We start from the raw sequence: 22,824 nt of genomic DNA, 5'->3' as shown, positions 1-22,824 counted from the left end.
AGTTTAGAACTTAGATGTAGTTAGTGTGTGTTATGAAACATAATAGGGTGGGGGGCAAAGGGTACATTGAAGGACCATGCCAAGGGTGCCCTGAGAAATCACACCATGTAACAAATCTGGTATGAGGGAGGCATATTTGAGAAGGGAGGGGGTGAGGGCCTGTAAATGGGGTAGAGATAGACAGACAGGAGCAGAGTCAGGAGAGAGAGAGAAAGAGAGAGAGAGAGAGAGAGAGAGAGAGAGAGAGAGAGAGAGAGAACAACTGGGAACTTGAAACCAGAGAGAGAACTGGTGTGGCAAGCAGTCTTTTACACACCAGGCCACCTGTACCTGGAGGTAGTAGGTTATTGTGTCATGTGATGCCATTGCTAAGTCCCTGGTGTTGGGGTTCTGTCTAAGCTCCACCCCATGCCTACCTGGCAATAGCCAGGTATGCCCTGCCCCAGAGATCTGGCCCACTATAAGAGGGGCTACTTGCTCCTCCTCTTTCTCTTTGCTCTCCGCTCTCCCACATTCTCACCTCTCTGCCCCTGCGACTCTTCCCCCTCCACGTGGTCATGGCCGGCCTCCACTCCACTCTCTCTCTCTCTCTCTCTCTCTCTCTCTCTCTCTCTTTCTCTTCCCCCCCCCCCTCTCTCTCTACCTCTCTCTACCACTAACTCCCATCCCCTACTCTGAATAAACTCTATTCTATACTATGTCTATGTGTGTGTGTGTGGTCCCTCAGGGGCAGAGGTGCCCAGGCAAGGGCCCGCCTGGACACCTTCCCCCATGCCGCCTAGCCACACTCACCTAACCCCTTATACTCCCCCCTTTTTAAGCCCTTTCATCTTGGTGCTGAAAGCCCTTTCATCTTGGTGCCGAAACCCGGGATGAGAAACACCATGGTATATTAAGCCTCTTTCACCAGGAAAAGATTGGGTAAGTCTTACACCCCCACTGGTCAGAGCAATAGTCTGGTGCTGCACTTCCCGCGTTTCCCACAGGGCCGTTGCTGTTCTGTCCCTCCTTCCCGGTGGAACTCGGAGGCGGCGGCAATGCCCTGCGCTGTGAGTGCCACCAGGCATGGCTATCTAATTCACCCCTGCGTCTTATTGCTAGGATACAAAACAAGCTAAACCACAGCCTCACAGAGGTCATGTGCATGCCTGCGTCCCTGCTGGACAACAGCGTTTATTCTACTAGTTCCCCTTGTTTTCCATGCCGGCCTGCGGGGCTCATGGCGCGCTGGCCATGGTTGCAGTCGCTCCCTGGTGCCTCACTCGAATGATACCTTCCTGTTCCCTGCCGCCAACTCGTAGCCCACGCCAGACCCCCTCCTGCACCAGAACTGTTGCCGAAGCTGCAGCTGCCACCACCGCCAGCTGCCATGGCAGCTCTCCCACCTCCCGCACCGTTGCTAAGATACGAAACAAGCTACTTCCCAGCCACAGCCACTTCAGGCTACCTAACTTCTGATTTCTGCTGCTGACAGGAAGTCCCACCTTGTGCCTGCACAATCTCTAACCTTCCCTGCTACAGCTGACCGTCTGTACCATCAGAACCGTTGCAGGTTCTGGTAGTGCAACTGTTACCCATGGTGTGGTCTCTCCAGGCTCTCAGAATCAGCTACGCTTCATCCCCACTGAGTGATGCCTCCACTCTCAGAGCCCACTGCAGCAGGGCTGCACTCCTTTCCTGTTGCTGCGCCCCACCCCCACCACCATAACGTCCTGCTCCGCTAGCTACAGCACAGATTTCTAGGACCATTACCTGCAGAAGCCTAGCCACAGCCCACGCCCAGCTCCACACTGGCTGCTGGGATGCTCCACCAATTCTAGTACCCGATTCTCTCACAGCTCTACCGCTTCTCCCTGCCACCCTGTCTTCCCTCTTCTTCACTGCACGGTCTCCCTCCCACCGCTCTCAATGTCCTCTACTGTTAATACAGCAAGCCATGACTGGTCTTGCAGCCACACACAGGCAGAAGAAGCAAGATTGGGGGACCGGGTCCCACATCCAAGCGGCCAAAATGTTCAACATGATAGCCAATTACACTGGCTTCCACAAGTATGTGTGCTACCTGTCAGGTTCTTCCCTCTACCAGATTAGAAATTTAAATAAACATTAACTATAATAGTAAATAACCCCTAGCTTTCAAATGAAGTCTGGCCAACCTCTTTTGGAACGAAGGGTTTCCTCTCATGCCAAGCCCACACTACTGCTTAGGACTTCTAGGCCCTCCTTTGGGTGGCCCTACCCCAGACACTCAGAAGGAACCCATTTTTCCTCTCCCTCTCGCTGCCGGAAATCCTGGAACCAGGTTGGGTCCTTCCTCAGCCGTTTGCCACCTAGATTTTCTGAATTTTGTCAAAAGCCTTTTCAGCATCTAATGAAATGACCATGTGTTTTTTTTTTCTTTGAGTTTGTTTATGTAGTGGATTACATTGATGGATTTCCGTATATTGACCCATCCCTACATCCCTGGGATGAAGCTTACTTCATGATAAAAGCATCCCTTCATGATAAAAGTCTTGGAGAGATCAGGAATCCAAGACGCATACCTAAACAGTAAAAGCAATATACTGCAAACAGGTAGCCAATATCAAATTAAATAGAGAGATACTTGAATAATCCCATTAAAATCAGGGACCAGACAAGGCTACCCATTCTCTCACTATCTATTCAATATAGTACTTGAAGTCCTAGCCAGAGCAGTCAGAATTATTGTTTTGATGCATTCTTGGATTCAGTTGGCCAGAATTTTGTTGAGTATTTTTGCATCAAAGTTCATAAGGGAGATTGGTCTAAAGTTAACTTTCCTTGTTTGGTCTATGCTTGGTTTAGGTATAAGCATTATTGTGGCTTCATAGAATTAGTTGGGTAGTGTTCCTTGAGTTTCTATTTCGTGGAATAGTTTGAATAGTATTAGTATTAACTCTTCTTTGAAGATCTGATAGAATTTCCCACTAAACCTATCTGGTCCTTTTTTTTTTTTTGATGCGAGACTATTAACAACTGCTTCTATTTTCTCAGGACTTTTGGGACTATTTAGATGGTTTATCTGATCTTGTTTTAATGTTGGCACCTGGTATGTATCTAGAAAATTGTCCATTTCATCCAGATTTTCAAATTTTCTTGATTATAAGCTCTTGTTGTAGGATCTGATGATTTTTTGAATTTCTACCATTTTTGTTGTTATAGCTCCCTTTTCATTTCTGATTTTATTAATTTGGGTAGTGCCACTGTGCCCTGTGGTTAGTCTGTCTAAGGGTTTATCTACCTTGTTGATTTTCTCAGAGAACCAGCTCCTGGTTTTGTTGATTCTTTGTATAGTTTTTGTTTGTTTGTTTGTTTCTATTTGTTTGATTTTGGCCCTGAGTTTGATTATTTCCTGCCATCTATTCCTCTTGGGTGTATTTGCTTCTTTTTGTTCTAGAGCTTTCAGGTGCACTGTCAAGCTGCTAGTGTAAGCTCTCTCCATTTTCTTTTGGAGGTACTTAGAGCTATCAGTTTTCCTCTTAGCACTGCTTTCATTGTGTCACATAAGTTTTGGTATGATGTGCCTTCATTTTCATTAAATTCTAAAATGTCTTTAATTTCTTTATTTCTTCCTTGATTAAGCTATCATTGAGAAGAGCATTGTTCAACGTCCATGTGTATGTGTGTTTTCCGTTGTTTTTGTTTGAACTTTTGTTTTGTTTGAACTTAAGACCAGCCTTAGGCGGTGGTATTCTGATAAGGTACATGGAATTATTTCAATATTTCTGTATCTGTTGAGGCCTGTTTTGTAACCAATTATATGGTCAGTTTTGGAGAAGGTACCATGAGGTGTTGAGAAGAAGGTATATTTTTGCTTTAGGATGGAATGTTTTATAACTATCTGTTAGATCCATTTGGTCCATAACTTCAGTTAGTTTCACTGTGTTTCTGTTTAGTTTTAATTTCCATGATTTGTCCAATGTTGAGAGTGGAGTGTTGAAATCTCCCACTATTATTGTGTGGGGTGCAATGTGTGCTTTGAGCTTTAGTAAAGTTTTTTTTATGAATGGGGGTTCCCTTGCATTTGGAGCATAGATGTTCAGAATGGAGAGTTCATCTTGTTAGACTTTTCTTTTGAGCAGTATGAAATGTCCCTTCTTATCTTTTTTGACAACTTTTGGTTGAAAGTCAATTTTATCCAATATAAGGATGGCTTCTCCAGCTTGTTGCTTGGGACCATTTGCTTGGAAAATTGTTTTCCAACCTTTGACTCTGAAGTAGTGACAGTCTTTGTCATTGAGGTGGGTTTCTTGTATGCAACAAAATGTTGGTATCCAGTCTATTAGTCTATGTCTTTTTATTGGAGAATTGAGACTGTTGATGTTAAGAGATATTAAGGAAACTATCATAGATGCCAGAAGAACAGAGCAAAAGGAGCCTGTTACAGATGTCTCCGGAGGGGCCCTGCCAGAGCCTTACAGATACAGAGGCAGATGCTAGCTCCCAACCATTGAGCTAAGCATGGGGTCCCCAATGGAGAAGTTGGAGTGCAGACTGGAGGAGCTGAAGGAGTTTGCAACCCCATGAGAAGTACAACAATATCAGCCACCCAGATGCCCCAGGACTCGCAGGGACTAAACCATCAACCAAGGGGTACACTTGTTTCAAGCCAAAAGGTGTGGCAGATGAATGCCTTGTCAGACATTAGCAGGAGGAGAGGTCCTTGGTCCCGTGAAGTCTCAATAGATGCTCCAGCATAGGGAAATCCAGAGAGGGTAGGTGGTAGTGGGTTGAATGGAGGGGCATACTTGGAAGCCAGGGGTGGGAGGAGGTGTTGGGGGTTTTGGGGGAGGGGAGAAACCGGGAAAGGTTTTCGCATTTGAAATATAAATGAAGAATATGTTCAATAAAAATTTTTATTTAAAAAATCAATTTTTATATGACTAGTGAAGTGAAAATGTTTTCAAAAGGATTAGGTGAGTTAGAGAAAGTGTTCATAATCCCACATGGGTACAAGGAATGCCCAACAGCAGAAGGTTTCCTGCTTTGCTTATATGTTGGAGTGTGGTGATTTGCAGTGTTCTGCTTAGGTCTTCAGGACACCTGCTCTCACAGTGGTTTTAACTCAGTTTCTGAGGGAGAATATGGCCTGCTCACCTAGACAACATTTTCATTACCCAAAGTCTTGGGTGGTCTTTTGTTCTTCATGTTGGTTTTCATCATCTGTGTAAGAGAAGGAAATATGAAGACATGTTAGCTGAAAGGTGTGCCCGGGAAATGCCAGTACAAGGAGAGTCAGGAAAATGCCAGAGGTTGCTGTCTTAGATTTCTCCTGTGCTTGGGGACCTGTGAGGTAGAAAGGCCATTTCTTTTGATGAGTCCTTTACCTCTGTTCAGTAACCTCATTTGGGAGCCCCAAGGTACTTCTTAGCCCGGAAGAGATAAGTAAAAGGATTAAGGGTGTTTGAAATTGGTTTTGATTGTTAGACTTCAAGCAACATCCAGGATGCAGTATTTGTTTCTAGTTCAACCTGAGCTCTTTCTGTTTCTCAACAATTCCATTCTCATCTCCTCAAAGAGTCAAATGATTGCTGGGGACTAGTCAGTACTAGTGTCTCACATAATCTAGTGCTTAGGATGCTGTGAACAACTTTCCCATTGGTCGAGGAGACTTGGGCTTTCAATTAAATACTGATGGATGGAACACAGGAGGTAGGTAGAACACATGGGAAAGGAGAGATTAAAAGGCCACACAGGATTTACTTTCTCAGAAAGCTGCACTGAGGAATAGTAGTCACAGGCTCTTCCTTACAGGATAGTATCTGGAAAAGAGATTCTTTCTCTTCAGAAAGAGTGCAGAAGACAAACCCTGAAAATATTTCTTCCTAATTCCATTCTCTCCATAACCCATTCCTGACACAACTTTACTGTGTAGCCTTATTTTCAGGCATCAGGAATTGTTCCATCCATCTCTGGATTAGGTTAAGGTAACAGTAAGGACAAATTAGTAGAAGTTAGACACAGCCTTGTATCACAAATTCTCTAGGATCTAAGAGGAGGGGGTCTATGTAGTTTAGACAGAGTCTTGCTCAGGTGGGAGTTTCAATTTTTGTGAGTTATGTAAATCTCAAACAACATCCCCATCAGTTCCAGTAGAGTGTCAGAGTAACTGGAAAAACCCATAAGTCTCCCTTCCTTCCTTGCAGACTCCAAGGACGCAGGCTTGTGTAGACACAGAAGATGATCTTTGGTGGATGTGAACCAGAGGAAAGCAGATGAAAGGCAGAAGGTGTGGGACAGAGTGGTTAAGAGTCTGACAAAACAAGGGCTGTCCATCTTTCATTCTGTGTCCTTGGAACAAGCAGTGATTTTGCCCTGTTGGTGAACCCATGGCATCCCTCATCTCTCAATAAGGACTCTTTCATTGTTTGATCCCTGTAGGGAGTTCTTCTTAGACACAAACCATTTCTAATGCACAGCTAGGCCTTCATGTGAAGCTCAGGTCCTTATACCATGGACACTGTCATAAGGAGACAGTATATTGTGTTTTGTTATCATGGGGATCATTTCCTTAGCATGGTGTTTCTTTGTTGGTCTATTCAAATTCTTGGTTGTAACTCCTTTCTACACAATGGCAAGCAGAGGGTAATTGTTGCGCAAGACTTCTATTCTAGTGGTCTTAGTGCATCAGCTTACCTTGGACTGATCAAGTTCATCATAGATTCTGGACTCTGTGAGACGAGTATCTCTTAAAAGTTCAGAGTATACTGTTTTCTTTGAGACACCATCTGCTACAAATAAACATAGAACCAAAGTCTGTGAACAGTAGATGGGTTTTTAGAGACTGCCTAGTCATATTTTATCTTTCTGTGATAAAGAAATAAAATCTACAGGTTAAATAGCCCCTACCCTATGGAAAAGGATGTTTGGATCCTCAGATGCTCTTTCCATCCCAAGGATTACACAAGTGATAGAGCATACATTATTCACATTTCACCTGAAGCACATTGGGAATTATTTTTTATTCCTGAGGCCCAGTTTAGCCTAGAGAGAATCTCCATAGGCCCTGTATGAAAGTCAAAGATAGCTCTGGCATTGATTACCTTGCATGGTTAGTAGACATGCTATGTTGGTCTTAGTTGTTTAATTTAATTGATTCTAATTAGACTTGGTGCTTTCTTATCCTGGTGCATATCTGATTATAACCATGTATAACCACAAACATTCATGAAATAGTTAAGTATTTATTAAGCTCCTACTTTGTTCCAGGTTCCATAGGAGATCCCAGAAAAACAAAGAAAGGCTATATAGATTTTTGCTTTAATTTTTTTTTTTTTGAGCTAGAAGAGGTATTAATCTTAACACATTTTTTCCTTAGTATTAACACAATGTTTTAGGGGCAAGTTGAGAAGTGACAGCCAGAATCTTGTGCCTTCTTATTACAGGACACAAAAACATCAACAAATAATGTATTTAATAAGATTATCATAGATGTCAGCATTTCAGAACTGGTCTTGTCTAAATCTCTTCCCTAGACTTGGTAAGGGACTCAAAGTGTTCTTAATTTTATTTGTGGATGCAAAGACGCTTCCATCTCTCAGTCTCTGTCTCTGTCTCTCTGTCTCTTTCTCTGTCTCTCTGTCTCTGTCTGTCTGTCTGTCTGTCTGTCTGTCTCTCTCTCTCTCTCTCTCTCTCTCTCACTTTGCCTCTATTTCTCCATCTTATTCATGAGAGGAAGACAGATGTTTCCTTGAATGAACTTGGAGATCACACCCGATGGACTATGATATTTTCTGTTTGTAAGTCCACTTGAGTTATGATGCATACTACAAACCCTTTCCCATAGAATGTCACCCTCAATACCATACTCAGGCCTGCCAATCACACACAGGAGTTAAACGTAACAGACTGGTTACTGCATGTGTGTAATCTATTTAGTAACTATATACATTAAGCCTTGGTATCATGAATATCTTATAGCTGAGAAAAATGAAATCTTACAGTGCTAAAATAACTGGCCAAATAACAGTCGAGATGGAATTTCATCTCTACATCTATTGTGCCACAGCAATGAGAAAAGTGGCAAATACACCAAGGGTATAATTTTGTAGGATGTGGGGAGAGTGGAAAGAGAACAGGCCCCCTTACAGTTTGTAAAAATGAAAGGCTGCACCCAGATGCCCCAGGACTCCCAGGGAAAAAAAACATCAACAAAGGGGTGTACATGGTTCCAGCCAAAAGTGTGGCAGAATAATGCCTTGGCAGGCATCAGTGGGAGGAGAAGTCCTTGGTAAGGCTCAATAGATACCCCAACAAAGGGAAATAGAGAGGGGGGAAGGTGGGAGTGAGTTGGGTGGAGGAGCATATACTTGGAGGCAGGGGTAGGAGGAGGGGTTAGGGGTTTTGGAAGAGGGGGAACTGGGAAGGGTTTTGAAATGTAAATGAAGATTATATTCAATAAAAAAAATAAAGTCTGCCTCAATCTCCAAGTGTGGTGCACTTGGTAGCAGCAGCTTGTCCAGGGTAAATCTGCAAAAGTTGTGTGGTCAGCCTCTTTCATTCCTATTCCTCATCCAATCCTTGCTGCTGCTCTCCAGAGCAGCTGAGAGCAGAGTGAGTGGTCAATGGTGGCTTTGCCTATAATTTTCTGGCTCTTGGCAATACATTCTGATCCAAGAGAATCATGGATTAGCTAGTTTTATCCTAGATGGTGAATTCCTTCTTTTCCCTTATATAAGACCAACCCACAGTAGGTTTGAGAATGTAAAATTTACTTTCAATGTCGTTTTGGCTTAACCAGCTGGATAGTTTTGACTCTTGAGTGAAACTGGATTTAACCTCCATGTATCTGTAGATTCTCTGCTCTTATACTTTTGGTTGTAAGCCTAGCCATTGTAAGGCTGAGCTACCATCTCTCCAGCCTGAGAGTCTCTATTCACAAGCGATACCTGTTCTTACAAACATATCTTCATTGAGCCAGCACAGTGTAATCAAGTCTTGCCTTTGACACAAGAGTTCTGATGCTTCCCCAAGTGGTGCATTCTAAGTCAAAACTTCATCCCTTGTAGGACTTACATGAGGAGTCTCATGTTCGTTATTTCTTCTAACCTAGACCTGGCATGTATTCTGAAGGGAAGTTGTACAAATTTGAACCCCAAATTATCAAAAGGAATATACCCCTATACTTTTACTTTGTGGTAAAACTTGATCCCTATATTTATTCTCACATCAAGAACATTAATCACCTCATGGCATATTGAGCTATAAAACTGTGTCTTAAAACTAGGTCTCTTTTCTGCCCTATCTGGGGATTCATCCTATAAACAGTCAACAAATCCTGACACTACTATGAACGACAAGAAGTGTATACCAAAAGCATGGTTGTCCCCAGAGGGGCCCTGCCAGAGCCTTACAAATACAGAGGCAGATGCTAGCAACCAAATATTGGACTGGGCAGGGGGTCCCCAATGGAGGAGCTGGAGGGTGGTCTGGAGGAGCTGAAGGGATTTGCAGCCTCATGGGAAAAACAATGATTTCGGCCACCCAGAAGTCCTAAGACTCCCAGGGTCTGAACCATCAACCAAGGGGCACACATGGTTGCAGCCAAAAATGTGGCAGAGGAAGGCCTTGTTGGGCATCAGTGGGAAGAATTGTCCTTGGTCAGGTAAAGGCTCAACAGAGGCCTCAACAAAGAGAAACTGGGGGGGGGGGGCGGGAGAGTGGGAGGGGTGGAGGGGCATATATGTGGGGGCTGGGGGAGGTAGGAGGGGTTGGGGGTCTTAGGGGAGTGGGGAAATCAGGAAAGGTTTTACCATTGGCAATGTAAATAAAGACGATATTCAATTATAAAGAAAAGAAAAAAACTAGGACTCTTTTGTCATAATTTAGGTAAGGACATTGATCTTTTATATTTAAGCCTTTATGGCCTCATCACAGTGCCTGAAAGTATAACAGGGATGTTGCTAGTTTATCTCATACTAACCCATCTCCTCTAAACTCAACCATTTACCACTCTAGAGTTGGAGGGACCTGGGAGAATGGAACCTTAGAATGAGGCAGACCAAAGTCTCATGCAATTGCCAACTTTATTTAGAGCATCAGACAATTTATACTCTGAGGATTAAGTCTCTTGGGTAAAGTATACAGTGACAAACCACATGTGGCAAAACATATATTTTTGCCATATGTGGCAAAACATATATGGAGACATATAAACAAGTAATAATATCCAGTTGTAAGGAATAAGCTGAAGTAAACTCCGTCCCATCTGATACACCTGGGAGTAGCACAAAAGCACATTCCAAGGACAATTCTATGTTTTGAAGAAACTGAGGTCACAAGAGAATTGTCTTGTTTTTTTTGAATTTTCTCACAAGCACTGAGAATGCTCCCATTGCAGCTCTATTCTCGGACTGTGTTCCTACACTCAGTCTTAGACAACATCTTTGATCACCCTTCCTTTGCTGCACTTAACCCCTTGCTCCCCAGCCAGCTCATTTAGTAACTCTGCTCCTTCCTCAGCTTTAAATTTTAATCCCCCTCTTCTTCCTCCCTCCATATGGAGCTCTCTCCCTTCACAGTCTTTCTTCACCCAGGTCTGCTTTCTCACTCACACAGTCTTGAGAACTCCATGTAGGAAACTCAGCGATTAATGAAAATCCATATTCTTTCCTTTAGAGAATATCCTTCCCCTTCAGAAAGTGGCTAGGAGGGAGACATTTGCACCATTTGGATATACATGTACATCAAGCCTCTCTAGATATTATTCAAAATTATTAAAAATTAGAGCATAGATCCTAGACTTTATGAGCTTCCTCACTTCATGAGACACAGTTTCCCAGGTTCTTAATAACCAGGATTGATAGATAGACAGACAGACAGATAGATAATAGATAGATAGAAAGATACATAGAAAAGTAGATAGATAGTAGATAGGTTCATGCATACACATACATACATACATACATATATACATACATACATACATGCATACATACGTACATACTTAGATTAGATAAACAGAGTGAGCCAGCCTCTGAGGGACGATTCCTTTGCAAGAGCCCATATGGCTGAATTTCCCAGCTAATACCTCGCCTAGAAGAGAACACCAATATAACTCCCATTCTTTCTGGCCCTTGTTTATTTAGTCTCCTGGTATAATTGATATCCTTCAGATGAGAAGCCATTGAACTCCATAAGGTATTATCTCAGAAGTATCAAACATTACCATTAGGGTTGGCACCTGACTCCACCATGAGAACTTCTTAGCCAATGAGGGATGAGTTTGTCCTTTAACTTTTTGTCATTTCCTTCTCTAAAATACTACATTTGTCCCCCTTTTTGCCTTATGACGTATGGTTCTATGACTATATGACCAATCAGAAATTTAAACCACTGTCCATTATCCACATCATCTCTAAAGAAGCTCTAGGAGAGAAAGGGGGATGAGGGGGAGAGAGGGCGGGGAAGAGAGAGGGAGAGGAGAGAGAGAGGGAGAAAGAGGGAGAGAGAATTTCTTCCTTTGTCAGTGATTTGAACTTGTTGATTTATACAGTAAGGGTTAAACACAGAGCTAGAGAGACAGCTCAGCTGTTTAAAACCCTCCTGATTTCCCAGAGGACATGAGTTTGGTCCTCAATAACCAACTTGTGTGATTCACAACTGCCTGAAACACTAGCTTAGGGGATCGGATGCCTTTTTCTGGTCATTTCAGGCATGAGGGGTGCATATGTGTATATTTTTTTTATTAAAAATAAAAATCAATATGTAAAACTGTAGAGAGAAAAAAGTCCCCTCCCTCAAATACAGAAAGTCTTACCCTTAAGTAATTATATCCTGACCATTTGGGACTTGACCCCAGTGGCTTATGACATATTATTAGTTCAAATGTCTAGTACCAAGAAAGATGGCTTACACTGTTGAATTTACTACTTAACAAGATAGTAAAATACCTAGCTATGGACCAAAGACAAATGTCATGGAAGATAAGACCAAATAATTTCCCTTAATTGTTAGAAAAATACTCTTATTTTTCATGGGATATTCTCTGTATGAGACTGCCTGCTGCATCTCTTTATCTTGTAGCATTTTTTTATTAATTATTTTTATATGTATTCTAGACTGGTAAATATTTTTACCCTGGCCCCTTTGGCTTGCCACCATAGTTCCCAAAATGATACTCTCCACTCTACCCTGGATAAATAAATAACCTCACTTCTTAGAAGAAATCAGATACATTTTCACATTTTACCTTCCAAGGCAATCCTATCTCGCCTTCTCTTGTACAAATGGAACAGAAGCGCCAACACCGGAATGAGAATAAGCAGAGAGAGCAAGGCCAGTCCCCCTTGCAGCACAGCATGGCGAGGATGGAAGCTTGGAGTGTCTGGAAATAGAAACTGTAGTGAGTATTGGCTATCAGGAGACAGGCCCACGATTCTGTGCGGGTTTGTCCACACTCAGGGCCACTGTCAAAATGGGATGCCCTTCAGAGATTGCTAAAGCTCTTCAATTTACTATCTGAATCAAAGAGTCAAACAGGGGCTCCTCAAAAATACCTGGGAATGCTTAACCCTTCATAGCTGAAGGCTTTGGTCTTTCCCCCAGGAGGCTGTCTTGGTGAAGATACACCCAGGGCTGGTCTCACCACAAAGGAGGCGTGCACATGTGAAGTTTAGCCAGAGGTTAAGCCTTGGAGCTTCTCAGAGTGATTTCTGAGGCTTTCCAGAAGGGAGGGAAGGAGCTGGTTACCTGTACACGGTTGCTGGACAGTGACAGAGTCAGAATTGTTGCTGACAGGGTTCTGGGCTGTGCACGTGTAAGTCAATTTTTGGTCCATGGGGGAGTAGAAGATTTGAAGGACATTGCTTTTCTCTCCAGAGGGACTCCAACTGTATTTCACATTCTTTTCTTCTTTCTCCACAGAGCATGTCAGTGTGACATTACAGGTATTGTTCAAAGATGGTATCCAACTCTGTCTAATTTTTGGTTTTTCAAGCCGACCTATAAGGGGAAAGCATATGAGCCTACAGTTAGCTAAAATCAACATATAATAACTTGTGAGAATCTGTTGTTAGTTCATCATCAATATGTATAATAGATGTTAAACAGAACATTAAATAAGTCGTGAAAACAAATTATATTGAAATTATTTTTGATATTTTATTATGGTCCATGGTGTTGGTAGTGAGTTATATATATGTAACATATATATAAATATGTGTGTTCTACGCATGCGCGCGCGCGTGTGTGTGTGTGTGTGTGTGTGTGTGTGTGTGTGTGTGTGTGTGTGTGTATCCATGCTTTGTAATAATGTATGAGTACATACTTTCAACTCTATAGATCTTAAAATTAGCCATAATATAATTATATCATTTCTCCCTCCAAACCCTTCCACAATGCTTTCTTTTTTAAACTAATAGCCTTTTTTCATTAATTGTTGTCACACACATACACACACACACACACACACACACTTATGCACATATCTATTTTTCCATTTTTCCTTTTATTGAAAATAGATTATTTTCTCATACAATATATCTTGAGACAAAGAAAGAGTAGATCTGGAGGGGAGGAGAGGGGAGTAGTTGAAAGGAGTATAGAGGGGAACTGCATCATGGCATAGGGTCTTACATTGTATACATTTGGAGATGTAAGTTTGGGCTTGATTTATTCTTTGGTCATTGCTGCTCTACACTTCTGAAAGCAATGGAGAGAAGGTTTCTAAAACAGATGAAACTGAAAAGTGTATCATGTATCATAGCTGTCCTCAGACTGTCATAATCTTCCCCTTGTAAGACCAGAGTGGAAGTCCTGGTGGCTGCCCTGGCCATCCCCAACCCCAAGAGAAGGGAGACACAGTGAGTGTTGTAACAGGTTTGGCAGACAGGCACATAGGATGGGGGAAGGAACCAGAATCCAAGGGTACCACAGGCAGTCGTGATCAAGGTTGAGTGATCTTGAGCTTGAGCAGAGTGTCTCTCTTCTGTACCATCCAGCAGGGGTTTCTATAGAGCAGGGCGTCTGCAGGTTTCACATGGGAAGCACACACCTGGCCGCAATACCATCCACCTTGAGGCCTGTGGGAGTAGCTAGCAGTGCCAGGAAGGGTCCTTCCATCAGGGTTCCAGCGACTGTTTCCTGAAGCCTCCTTACATAGATCCAGTCACTAGTTTGGAAGCAGTGAGGAGTCTCTGGCATCCCTTGAGCATTTAAGGCAGATAGTTTGGGCCAAATCTCATGTTGTTGGATACCTCCTAGGAGGGCCCAGTGGACACCAAAGGAGTTGGGGTACCAAAGAAGATCTCCAAAGGGTTCAGGTTAAAATGGCAGGGGCTGTTCTGGAATCAGAACAGGGCCAAGGGGAGGGGCACCACCCAGCCTGAGCCAGTCTCCAAGGTCAATTTAGTTAATGTCTCTCATAGGGTTCTGTTTATTTTCTCTGCCTGTCCTGAGCTCTGGGGACAGTAAGCACAATGGAGCTTCCAATTAGTCCCCAATATCTCTGTCAATCACTGATTTACCTTAGAGAAAAAAAAGACCCTTGTCCGATCCAATTATCTTGGGCACTCCCGAACCTTGGGAAATTTTCCTCTGATATCTTCTTTAGCTATCATGGCAGCTGTTTCTTGCTTAGTAGGGAAGTTTCAACCCATCTAGAGAAAACATGTACAAACACTAGAAGGTATTTATAACCATATTTTCCTGCCTTAACTTCTGTAAAATCTCTCAATATATTTCAGGCTGTTCTCCTCTAGGTCTTTTGCCCTGTTTAGATATAGAGGGAATAGAAACTTTCAAGAATCACTAAGTTCATTATCAAAAGTAGTACTGCAGAATAGGAGGGCTATGTGCTGCCTTAGCTGAGTGGTGTTGCTTTTATATAGACCATTCTAGGGTTTTTAAAGAGCCAATGGCCAAGTTGAGGAAAGGGCTAGCCAAGCAGAAAAGAGAGAGAACAAAGTCCGGGCTGGTTCAGACTTTGGGTCTGGATTGGTTTAACTCCTCCCCTTCTTTAACCACCTTCATATCCACCCTGTTAGGACCCTTAATTGTTCTGCTATTGTTGTCCTTACATTTTGAACTGCTTAGTCGCTATTGTTAAGAAACACATAGGTACGGTACAGCTAATGATCTTAAAGCAGAGATACAAAGAACTAGATACAGAAGACCAGGAGTATGAGCTATCAGAATACCAGCACAGGTTGAAGCATGCACAAAGAAAAGGGGGAAATGAAAGGGTTAGCTTGGGAACTTTGGAAAGGTCATGGAACACTTGCCCCTCCCAGAAGGTAGAGGCTAAATTACATTCTTCAGACCACAAGGAAGTCCCTGTGGCTAGGGAAGGCCCAGAGCTATTCCGAGACCATTGGCCACATGCCTTGTTCTCTAACAGCCAGTTAGTTTAAAGGTAACACTGTTCTGCCAATCACATTGTGCCTAATGATGGCTGCCCTCAGGACTGTATAAAGGGCCATTGTGCAGGCTGCAGTGGTGGTTCTCTCCTCATGTGCAGGGCAACCCCAGCATGCTGGATTAAATAAAAATTCCTCTTGCTTTTTGCATTGAAAAAAAAAAGTGTATCATGTTTGTAGCCATTATACTGTGAATATAAATCAAAATCTTATACTGATCCAGTATCTGTAAAAAAATAACTTTGCCTCAGTACGGAAGTTGTTTCATTTAGGCTTGAGAATGAATGCCAATAATCCATACATTTAGGAGAGTGATGCAGAAAGATTATGAATTTAAGGTCAGCCTGGGATACCTACTAAAACCATTCAAAAACCAAAAGAGACTTAATCTATAAATTATAAGCATCAAAAAGTGGGGTGGTTTTAACTAAAATGGCTCCTACAGGCTCATACATTTGAATATTTAGTCACCAGGAAGTAGAACAGTTGGAAACAATTCGGATTAGGTGGTGTGACTGTGTCTGAGGAAGTGCATCGCTTGGGGTGGGCTCTGAGGTTTCACAAAGCCCTAACTAAGCCCAGAATCTCTCTCTGCTTCTTGGGCAGCAGAGCAGGATGCAGCTCTCAGCGATTGCTCCAGCCAGACACATGCTGCCATGTTCCCTGCCATGAACGCAATGAACAAGAACTCTGAAACTGTAAGCAAACCCCAAATCAATGCTTTCTTTTAACAAGAGTTGGCCTGGTAGTGGTGTGTCTCTTCACAGCCATAGAATACCAACTAAGAGAGAATTCCACTTTGTAATTGTTGTTCTTGCTTGTCAACTTGACTATGTATGGAACTATCTAGAATCCAAGAATGGAGGGCACACCAGTGAGGAATTTTTTTTTTTTTTTTTTTTTTTTTTTTTTTGCTTAATTTGAAGGAGGAAGATCCACTTCTAATCCTGATCTTCAGGTGGAAAGGCATACCTTTCATCTGGGCCTTTCGTTCTCCTATATGAATGAAGACATGGAAGAAGAAAGTTTTTCATTCCCTCACTGGCATTTGGGATCCTCGTGTCTACTGAGGACCAGCTGGCACAGTCAGCCTTGTGGATTGAGGAACTTTTAGATTCAGAGCCAGCCACTGTTAGTTTAACTGGGCAACAGTCTGTGAATCATTCTAATAAATTCTCTGGCTACACAGAGAGAATCGGTCTATAAGCTTTGCTATTCTAGACTCTAGAATCTAGAGCATGACAGCATGTGTCTGGCTCCAGCAACTCCAGAACCCTGACTAATACAGATTTTGGTACTGGAAGTGGTTCTTGAGCAACCAAAATATAAGAATCAATCTTTTAAGTGTCTGGAATTTTCTAATTAGCCAACACCTACAAGTACTTAAGCCTCTCCAGTTATTGAAGCTTCTTCTGGGAGCTAGTTCAGAGTGTACTAAACACCCACGGTGTTAACTATGAATGTAAGAAGACAAATACACTCTTACATTAGAGTGTAATTCTAATTCACCCATTGTGAGTGGCAATGGATTTAGTGACTCCGTATATAAAACTTTTGACAGTTTGTGGAAAAATGAGGAAACTGATGGTACTGGTTGGTTTCTCTTAGCATCTCTGTACAAATTGACAAAGAATAGGAATGAGCTCTGTGATAAAAAATAACCAACTTCTGGTTCAGAATGTAGTGAAGGAGAACAATGTACTAAGTCATAAAGTTCACCAGCTCCGGATGCACATGAGCAGTCTAAAGGTTGGTATTGTGCCCTGCAAGTAAATCTTCTCTCCAGCAGCCAAAGAGCTCAAGTTGTGGAAAATCAAACCAAAGGTCTCATTATAAGGTACGCTGAAGTTCCGCAAAAACTCAGGTTGCAGCCTTGAAGAGTGTACTCCATCTTATTTGTTATTTGGAGATTTAATAGGATCATCTTCACATAGCTTAAGAAGTTTCCACTGCAGTAGGTTTCTATATCACTCCTCAAATGCCCTTCAGTTCTAGCTGATTCTCCCCAAATTCTTTCAACCACCTCTCCCCTCCTCCACCACATCCTATTCCAGTCTCCTCAACTCCCAGTCCACCCACAAAATTTATACTATTTCCTCCTCCTTGGGAGATCTATGTGTCCTCTCTAGTTCTTTTCTCCATACCTAACTTCTCCAGCTCTTCTGATTGTAGCTTGGTTATCATTTTTTAATGACTAATATCTACATATAAGCAAATACATACCATATTTATCTTTTTGGATAAATCTCACTCAGGTTGATTTGTTCTAGTTTCATCCATTTATTTGAAAATGTCATGATATAATATTTTAAACAGGTGAGTAATACTTCATTGTGTAAATGCACCACAGTTTCTTTATCCATTCTACTATTTGGGGACTCTAAGTTGTATCCAGTTTCTGGCTATTATAATAGAGTAGCAATGAACATGGTTGTGCATGTGTCTTTGTGGTATATGAAGCATCCTTTGGGTATATGCCCAAGAGTGGTATAGGTGGATCTTCAGGTAGATAGAGTCCCAAGTTTCTGAGGAACTACCATATTGATTATTCTAGTGGCTGTACAAGTTTGTACCCCCATCAACAGTAGAGTAGTGCTCCCCTTATTCCACATCCTTACCAACATGAGCTGTCACTTGTGTTAATTGATTTTAGCCATTCTGACAAGAGTAGGCATTCCAACAAGAGTAAGGTGGATTTTCAAAATAATTTGGTTTGACTTTTCCTGACGGATAAGGATGGCAAATATTTCTTTAAGTGTTTTTCAGCCATTTGGGTTTCTTCTATTGAAAATTCTGTTTAGATTTGTGCTCCAGTTATTAATTGGATTATTTAGGTTTTTGATATCTAATTTTTATGAGTTCTTTACATACTTTGATATTAGCTTTCTATGTGATGTAGAGTTGGTTAAAAAAAAAAAAAACTTTTCCTATTCTGTAGACTGCCACTTTGAATAATAGTGTCCTTTGCCTTACAGAAACTTTTCAGTTTCATGAAGTCCCATTTATTAACTGTTGATCTTAGTGCCTATACTTTTGGTGTTATGTTCAAGAAGTTTTCTCCTGGGCCAACGAATGCAAGGCTATCCTCCCCTTTCTTTTCTATCACTTCTGTGTATCTGATTTTATGATAAGGTCTTTGATGTACTTGGACTTGAGTTTTGTGCAGGGTGATAAGTATGGGCCTTTCTGTATGCTTCTACATGCAGAATCAGTTTGAACAATACTTTTCTTGAAGATGCTGATGTCTTTTTTTCCAGTGTGTATTTCTAGCTTCTTTATCCATAGCTCTGTGCATTTATGCCAACACCACGCTGTTTTACTCTTAAGTACAATGTGATATCAGAAATGGTCAGACCTCCAGCAAGTTTTTTTTATTGTCCAGGATTGTTTTAGTTATCCTGGGGTTTTTGTTTTTTCACATGAAGTTGAGATCTTTTCAAGATCTATGAAGAATTGTGTTGGGTTTTGGTAAAGATTGCATTGATTTTGTAGAATGCTTTTGGTAGGATGATCAATTTTTACTAAGTTAATTCTAGAGTGTTTGAACAGGACTGAGGATGAGGATGAGAGTTGATGGAGTCATGTGACAAATCCCAGGAATCAGACTCCAGAGATCTGCTTCAGAGTACAGGTCTGAATTTACTGCCCAGTACATAAGCTCATAAACAGTGTTTGAATCGATCCCAAGGCCCTAAATCTTTAGTGAATCATATCTTGCCACACCATCACCGTGCCCCAAAGAAAACCCTGCTTGATAAGGTCAATGAGTATCATCACCTATTAAAACTTCCATGATGATTGCAGGTGGAGACAGCCACTGCCCTGACCTCTTCTTTTTTGCTGTCTCACTGGTGTTCCAGGAGCCATCTTAGATCTAATGTTGAGTACAGCAGATTAGACTCTGAGGAATCTCAGGAACCTATGGTACCTCAATCTCCATTCCATTATTTCCTTCACAAGGTTGACTTCCACATCCCACACAGGTCTTATTTCTCTTTTTATTTCAAGGCTAAGGACTTCTAAGAGAAGTGACTTGGTATGCAGTTGTTGAGTCATGATATCTCAAGGGACAATTAATGTTCCATTTATCTCTGACACAGACCCATTGATAAGTGTCTGTTGAATTTCCTCACTGGAGGACAGTGGAGGTAAAGCATATTGGCTACCCCCTGCCTGATGAGCCTTGACCCAGTTGGAGAAGCCCTTGATAACTACCTGAGCCAGTAGTATGAAATCTCTAGACATATATTTTCTGTTAGACAAACCCCACCTTCCCTGGGGCCAGATTGAATGACCCATTAAATAGAAGTACTAAGGTAGAGTTGATGGGGAATTGATTCTCTCCCATTGCTGGATTGTCACTGTCCATGGTATGCAACTGAGAATACCAACTAACAGGGATTAAACAAGTGTGCCAAAAGAGTGGCTGGGCATGTGCCTCAGAATTAGCTGTTATGATAGCATGCACCAGCAGAAAAAGGGTAGATGATCCTGTCTCTGGTCCCTCTGGAGACATTCTCTGCACCTAGTCTATAAGAGCCTTGAAGCTCCCTGAGGTCATCTGCAGGGGTGTCGACACTGTAGAGATTGACAGTCATTTCACCTCTTTTTCGCCTGACTTAGTCAGTGAGAGGTTTTCCAAGGCTGTCTTCAGTGGCTCCATCAATTCCATCTGAACCATCACTGGTGCAGGGCTTGATAGATCTGCCTGGAACCCAAATGTTTATCTTTTCTTTCTTGAAACACACAAACAAACCCACTTCCAATGGTTAGCAGAGGGCTGGACCCTTTCAGTTGTTATCTTCAGGGTTTCTCCAATAGACCAAGGGCAAAGGAGTTATTCTTGGCAGCATAGCCCCACAGTGTTTATATGCTGTGTTTATAGACCCTGTTTCTCAAAAAATTAAAAAAAAATATAGTAAATAATTCTTCTATTAATTTATCCTGGGGTCAAGTCCCTCATATTCCTCTCTCTAATTGTTTCTTGAGAGAAGAATGCTCAATGATAGCATTGAGAGTTATGGGGAATTCCAGTCCATTGAGAGATACCTCAGTCCTTGCAACTAACATGTGCTGGCCCATTATCAGTTTTTAGGAACACCCATCACCAGCATAGCCATTCTCAAAGTGGCAATTGCCATCTTGGGGTTTTCTTTGAGTTGTGCTACAGCAAAAACATAAGAAGAGAAGGTATCTATGCATAGATGAACATATTTAATCACCCAAACTTAGGGATGTTGGTGACATCCATTTATCATGATGAATGGTCCCAAAGAAAGAAGCAGGCCACAGACTGAGCAGGTATACACTAAATGCTTGCATAAGGCTGGGTATGATTACAGGGAAGTCTATGTAACAAGTGGGCAGAATCATGGAAGCATGAGTAGAGGAGTTAAGTTTGTTTGACAGGGGATGACAACAAAAGGTAGAATCCAGCTGATCCACTTCTTGTTCAAAATGTCCAGCAAGTCATCTAACCGGACTGAACTGTTGAAGTACTATTTAAATATTTTTGGAGGAGCATTATTAGAGCTATAGATGACATAACCACAACTGTTCTTAGAGGCATCTGTGAAGCCAGAGTTAGCCTGTGGGATAGGTCTCTCAGAAATAAAGCCACTATTAGACACATTCATCATAGGTAAGATGGGAAATTTTATTTTTAGGGAAATGATTATCTAATTTCCCATGATAGCTAACAAGGAATATCTGAGCTATAGGGAAAGAGGTGACATGAACGTAGACCCTGAGTGAAGGTCACCCCAGAAGGTCTGAATAGCACTGGGGATGAGACTCAGAGTTTGGATAGAGCATAACAAAGAAGAGGAGAAATGAAGGGCACACAACACATCCTCTCAAAGTTCTTTGCATATTTCCTATGAATTCTGTAATTGTTTTAAAACCTGAAGCTTTTTGAAGACCACTTTACATATAGTATCTTACTAGATTGTCATGATAATGCTTACAAATTGATTAGTATGATTGTTGACATGTTATAGGAGAAGAAAAAAGGTCATTGGACAAATTCTGCTTTAAAACAGAATACAGCTAAAGTCTGTCAAGGCCAGAACTAAAGTAAGACCTTTATAAGAACTTACTTTATAAGAATGTGCTTATGTAAGTATAAGGATAAAAAGAGTTAGGAAACTCTGTTTTCATTAATATGGGTATGGTTAAGATCACGAATCTTCAAAGCAAAAGGAAATCTAAGCTCTCAGTCCTGCCATAACTTACTGTAGACATGAAGGTGGTAGATCTTAGTGATGATATTCTCACGGTTCTCTTCAATGATGTATGCTTTGTAAGTTCCTGCATCTTCCATCCTCAGGTCTTTAATGACCAGGTCATACTTCTTACCTATGACTTCTATTCGTCCTTTATAACTGACCTGGGTTACAGTAACTTCAGTTCTATTGACTCCTGGTTTTATAGAAGCAACAGATGACTGAGCAATCCAGGCAATGTAATCAATTTTCTGTGATTCTTGAATATTTACGGGGAAAGTAACTGACTCCCCAAGAATCCCGGTCACCACCATCGAGTCTGCATCTCTTCCTGCTGCTTCAGACCCTGAGGATATAAATAGAAAACAGTAACCATCACACTGTTGAAGTGTTTTGTGTTCCTTCTCCTTTTGAGTATCACTGAGGAACTTCCTTAGACAATGCTCATCCTCTGTCTTGGGATTTTTTTCTTTCATTCTAGGTATTTTTTGGAAGGAGGGGGGTTGGTTTGAGACCTGGTTTCTTTATCTTACTCTAGGTATATTTAATGTGCTATGACCATCAAAATTTAGTTGACAACCTGCCATGTTCTCAGAAACAAAACTGTTCCTGAAAAAAGATATATGTTCATTCATAACTTAGTGAACTTAGCCTATTTTGTAAGTTGTTTCAAGAGAATCTATGTAACACAGAGTGAATTTCAGGACTTAACTCACTCAATAAATGGTTAAACACCCATTGCTTACCAAATACTCTGTGTAGGATGTAAAGATAGAAGTGATCAGAAACGATCCCCAATTTAGGGAATAATTCACCAGGGCCTGGAAAAAATTTTTGACTTTATATTCCAAGGATAAAAGCAAAAATATAACATATTTCTTTGAAGATCAAGCCATGTTTTCCACATAAATGGGTTCAAGTTAACCCTAAAGTTTGTACAGAGGGTCCATTGAGAATGCAAGTCCCTAAAATGGAAGGATTTATTAACCCAGTGTTGCTGGGCTCACCTTTGCCCTTCAGCTCAGTAGCTGCTGTAGGATCTCAGGATTGCTAAGATGAACCTCTCTCCTTTCAGTCTAGCGGAAGCTTTGCCCTTAGAAGAAACATATTGGTGATTTCGTTGGAATGGGCAAGCCAAGTCAACATGGTTTATGGCACTACAGGTGGGATGGGGGAAGTTAGGGACTACCAATAGTTAGCAGTTATTAAGTTCTAACTTAATA

At 41.6% G+C, this 22,824-nt stretch overlaps 1 protein-coding gene across 3 annotated transcripts in view; it reads right to left on the bottom strand.

The window, feature by feature from the left end:
- Window positions 1-22,824, bottom strand: part of Cd84 (CD84 molecule) — a 94,073-nt gene that overhangs the window by 44,904 nt on the left and 26,345 nt on the right. The window contains exons 3-7 of one of the 3 annotated variants that reach the window (XM_052200094.1): window positions 21,612-21,947; window positions 12,712-12,963; window positions 12,212-12,346; window positions 6,658-6,752; window positions 4,860-5,184 (exon numbers count right to left, since the gene is read on the bottom strand). The exons of 1 other annotated variant lie outside the window; for it this stretch is intronic. In XM_052200094.1, coding sequence (XP_052056054.1) covers window positions 5,119-5,184; window positions 6,658-6,752; window positions 12,212-12,346; window positions 12,712-12,963; window positions 21,612-21,947 — 884 coding nt within the window. In that variant the 3' untranslated portion in view covers window positions 4,860-5,118. Of the gene's footprint in view, window positions 1-4,859; window positions 5,185-6,657; window positions 6,753-12,211; window positions 12,347-12,711; window positions 12,964-21,611; window positions 21,948-22,824 lie in introns of those variants that run through there. One more of the 3 variants, XM_052200095.1, reaches the window with a different exon arrangement.

Source organism: Apodemus sylvaticus, chromosome 12 (assembly GCF_947179515.1).
Source record: "Apodemus sylvaticus chromosome 12, mApoSyl1.1, whole genome shotgun sequence".
Lineage (NCBI taxonomy): Eukaryota > Metazoa > Chordata > Mammalia > Rodentia > Muridae > Apodemus > Apodemus sylvaticus.
This window is presented reverse-complemented; position numbering and strand designations above follow the sequence as displayed.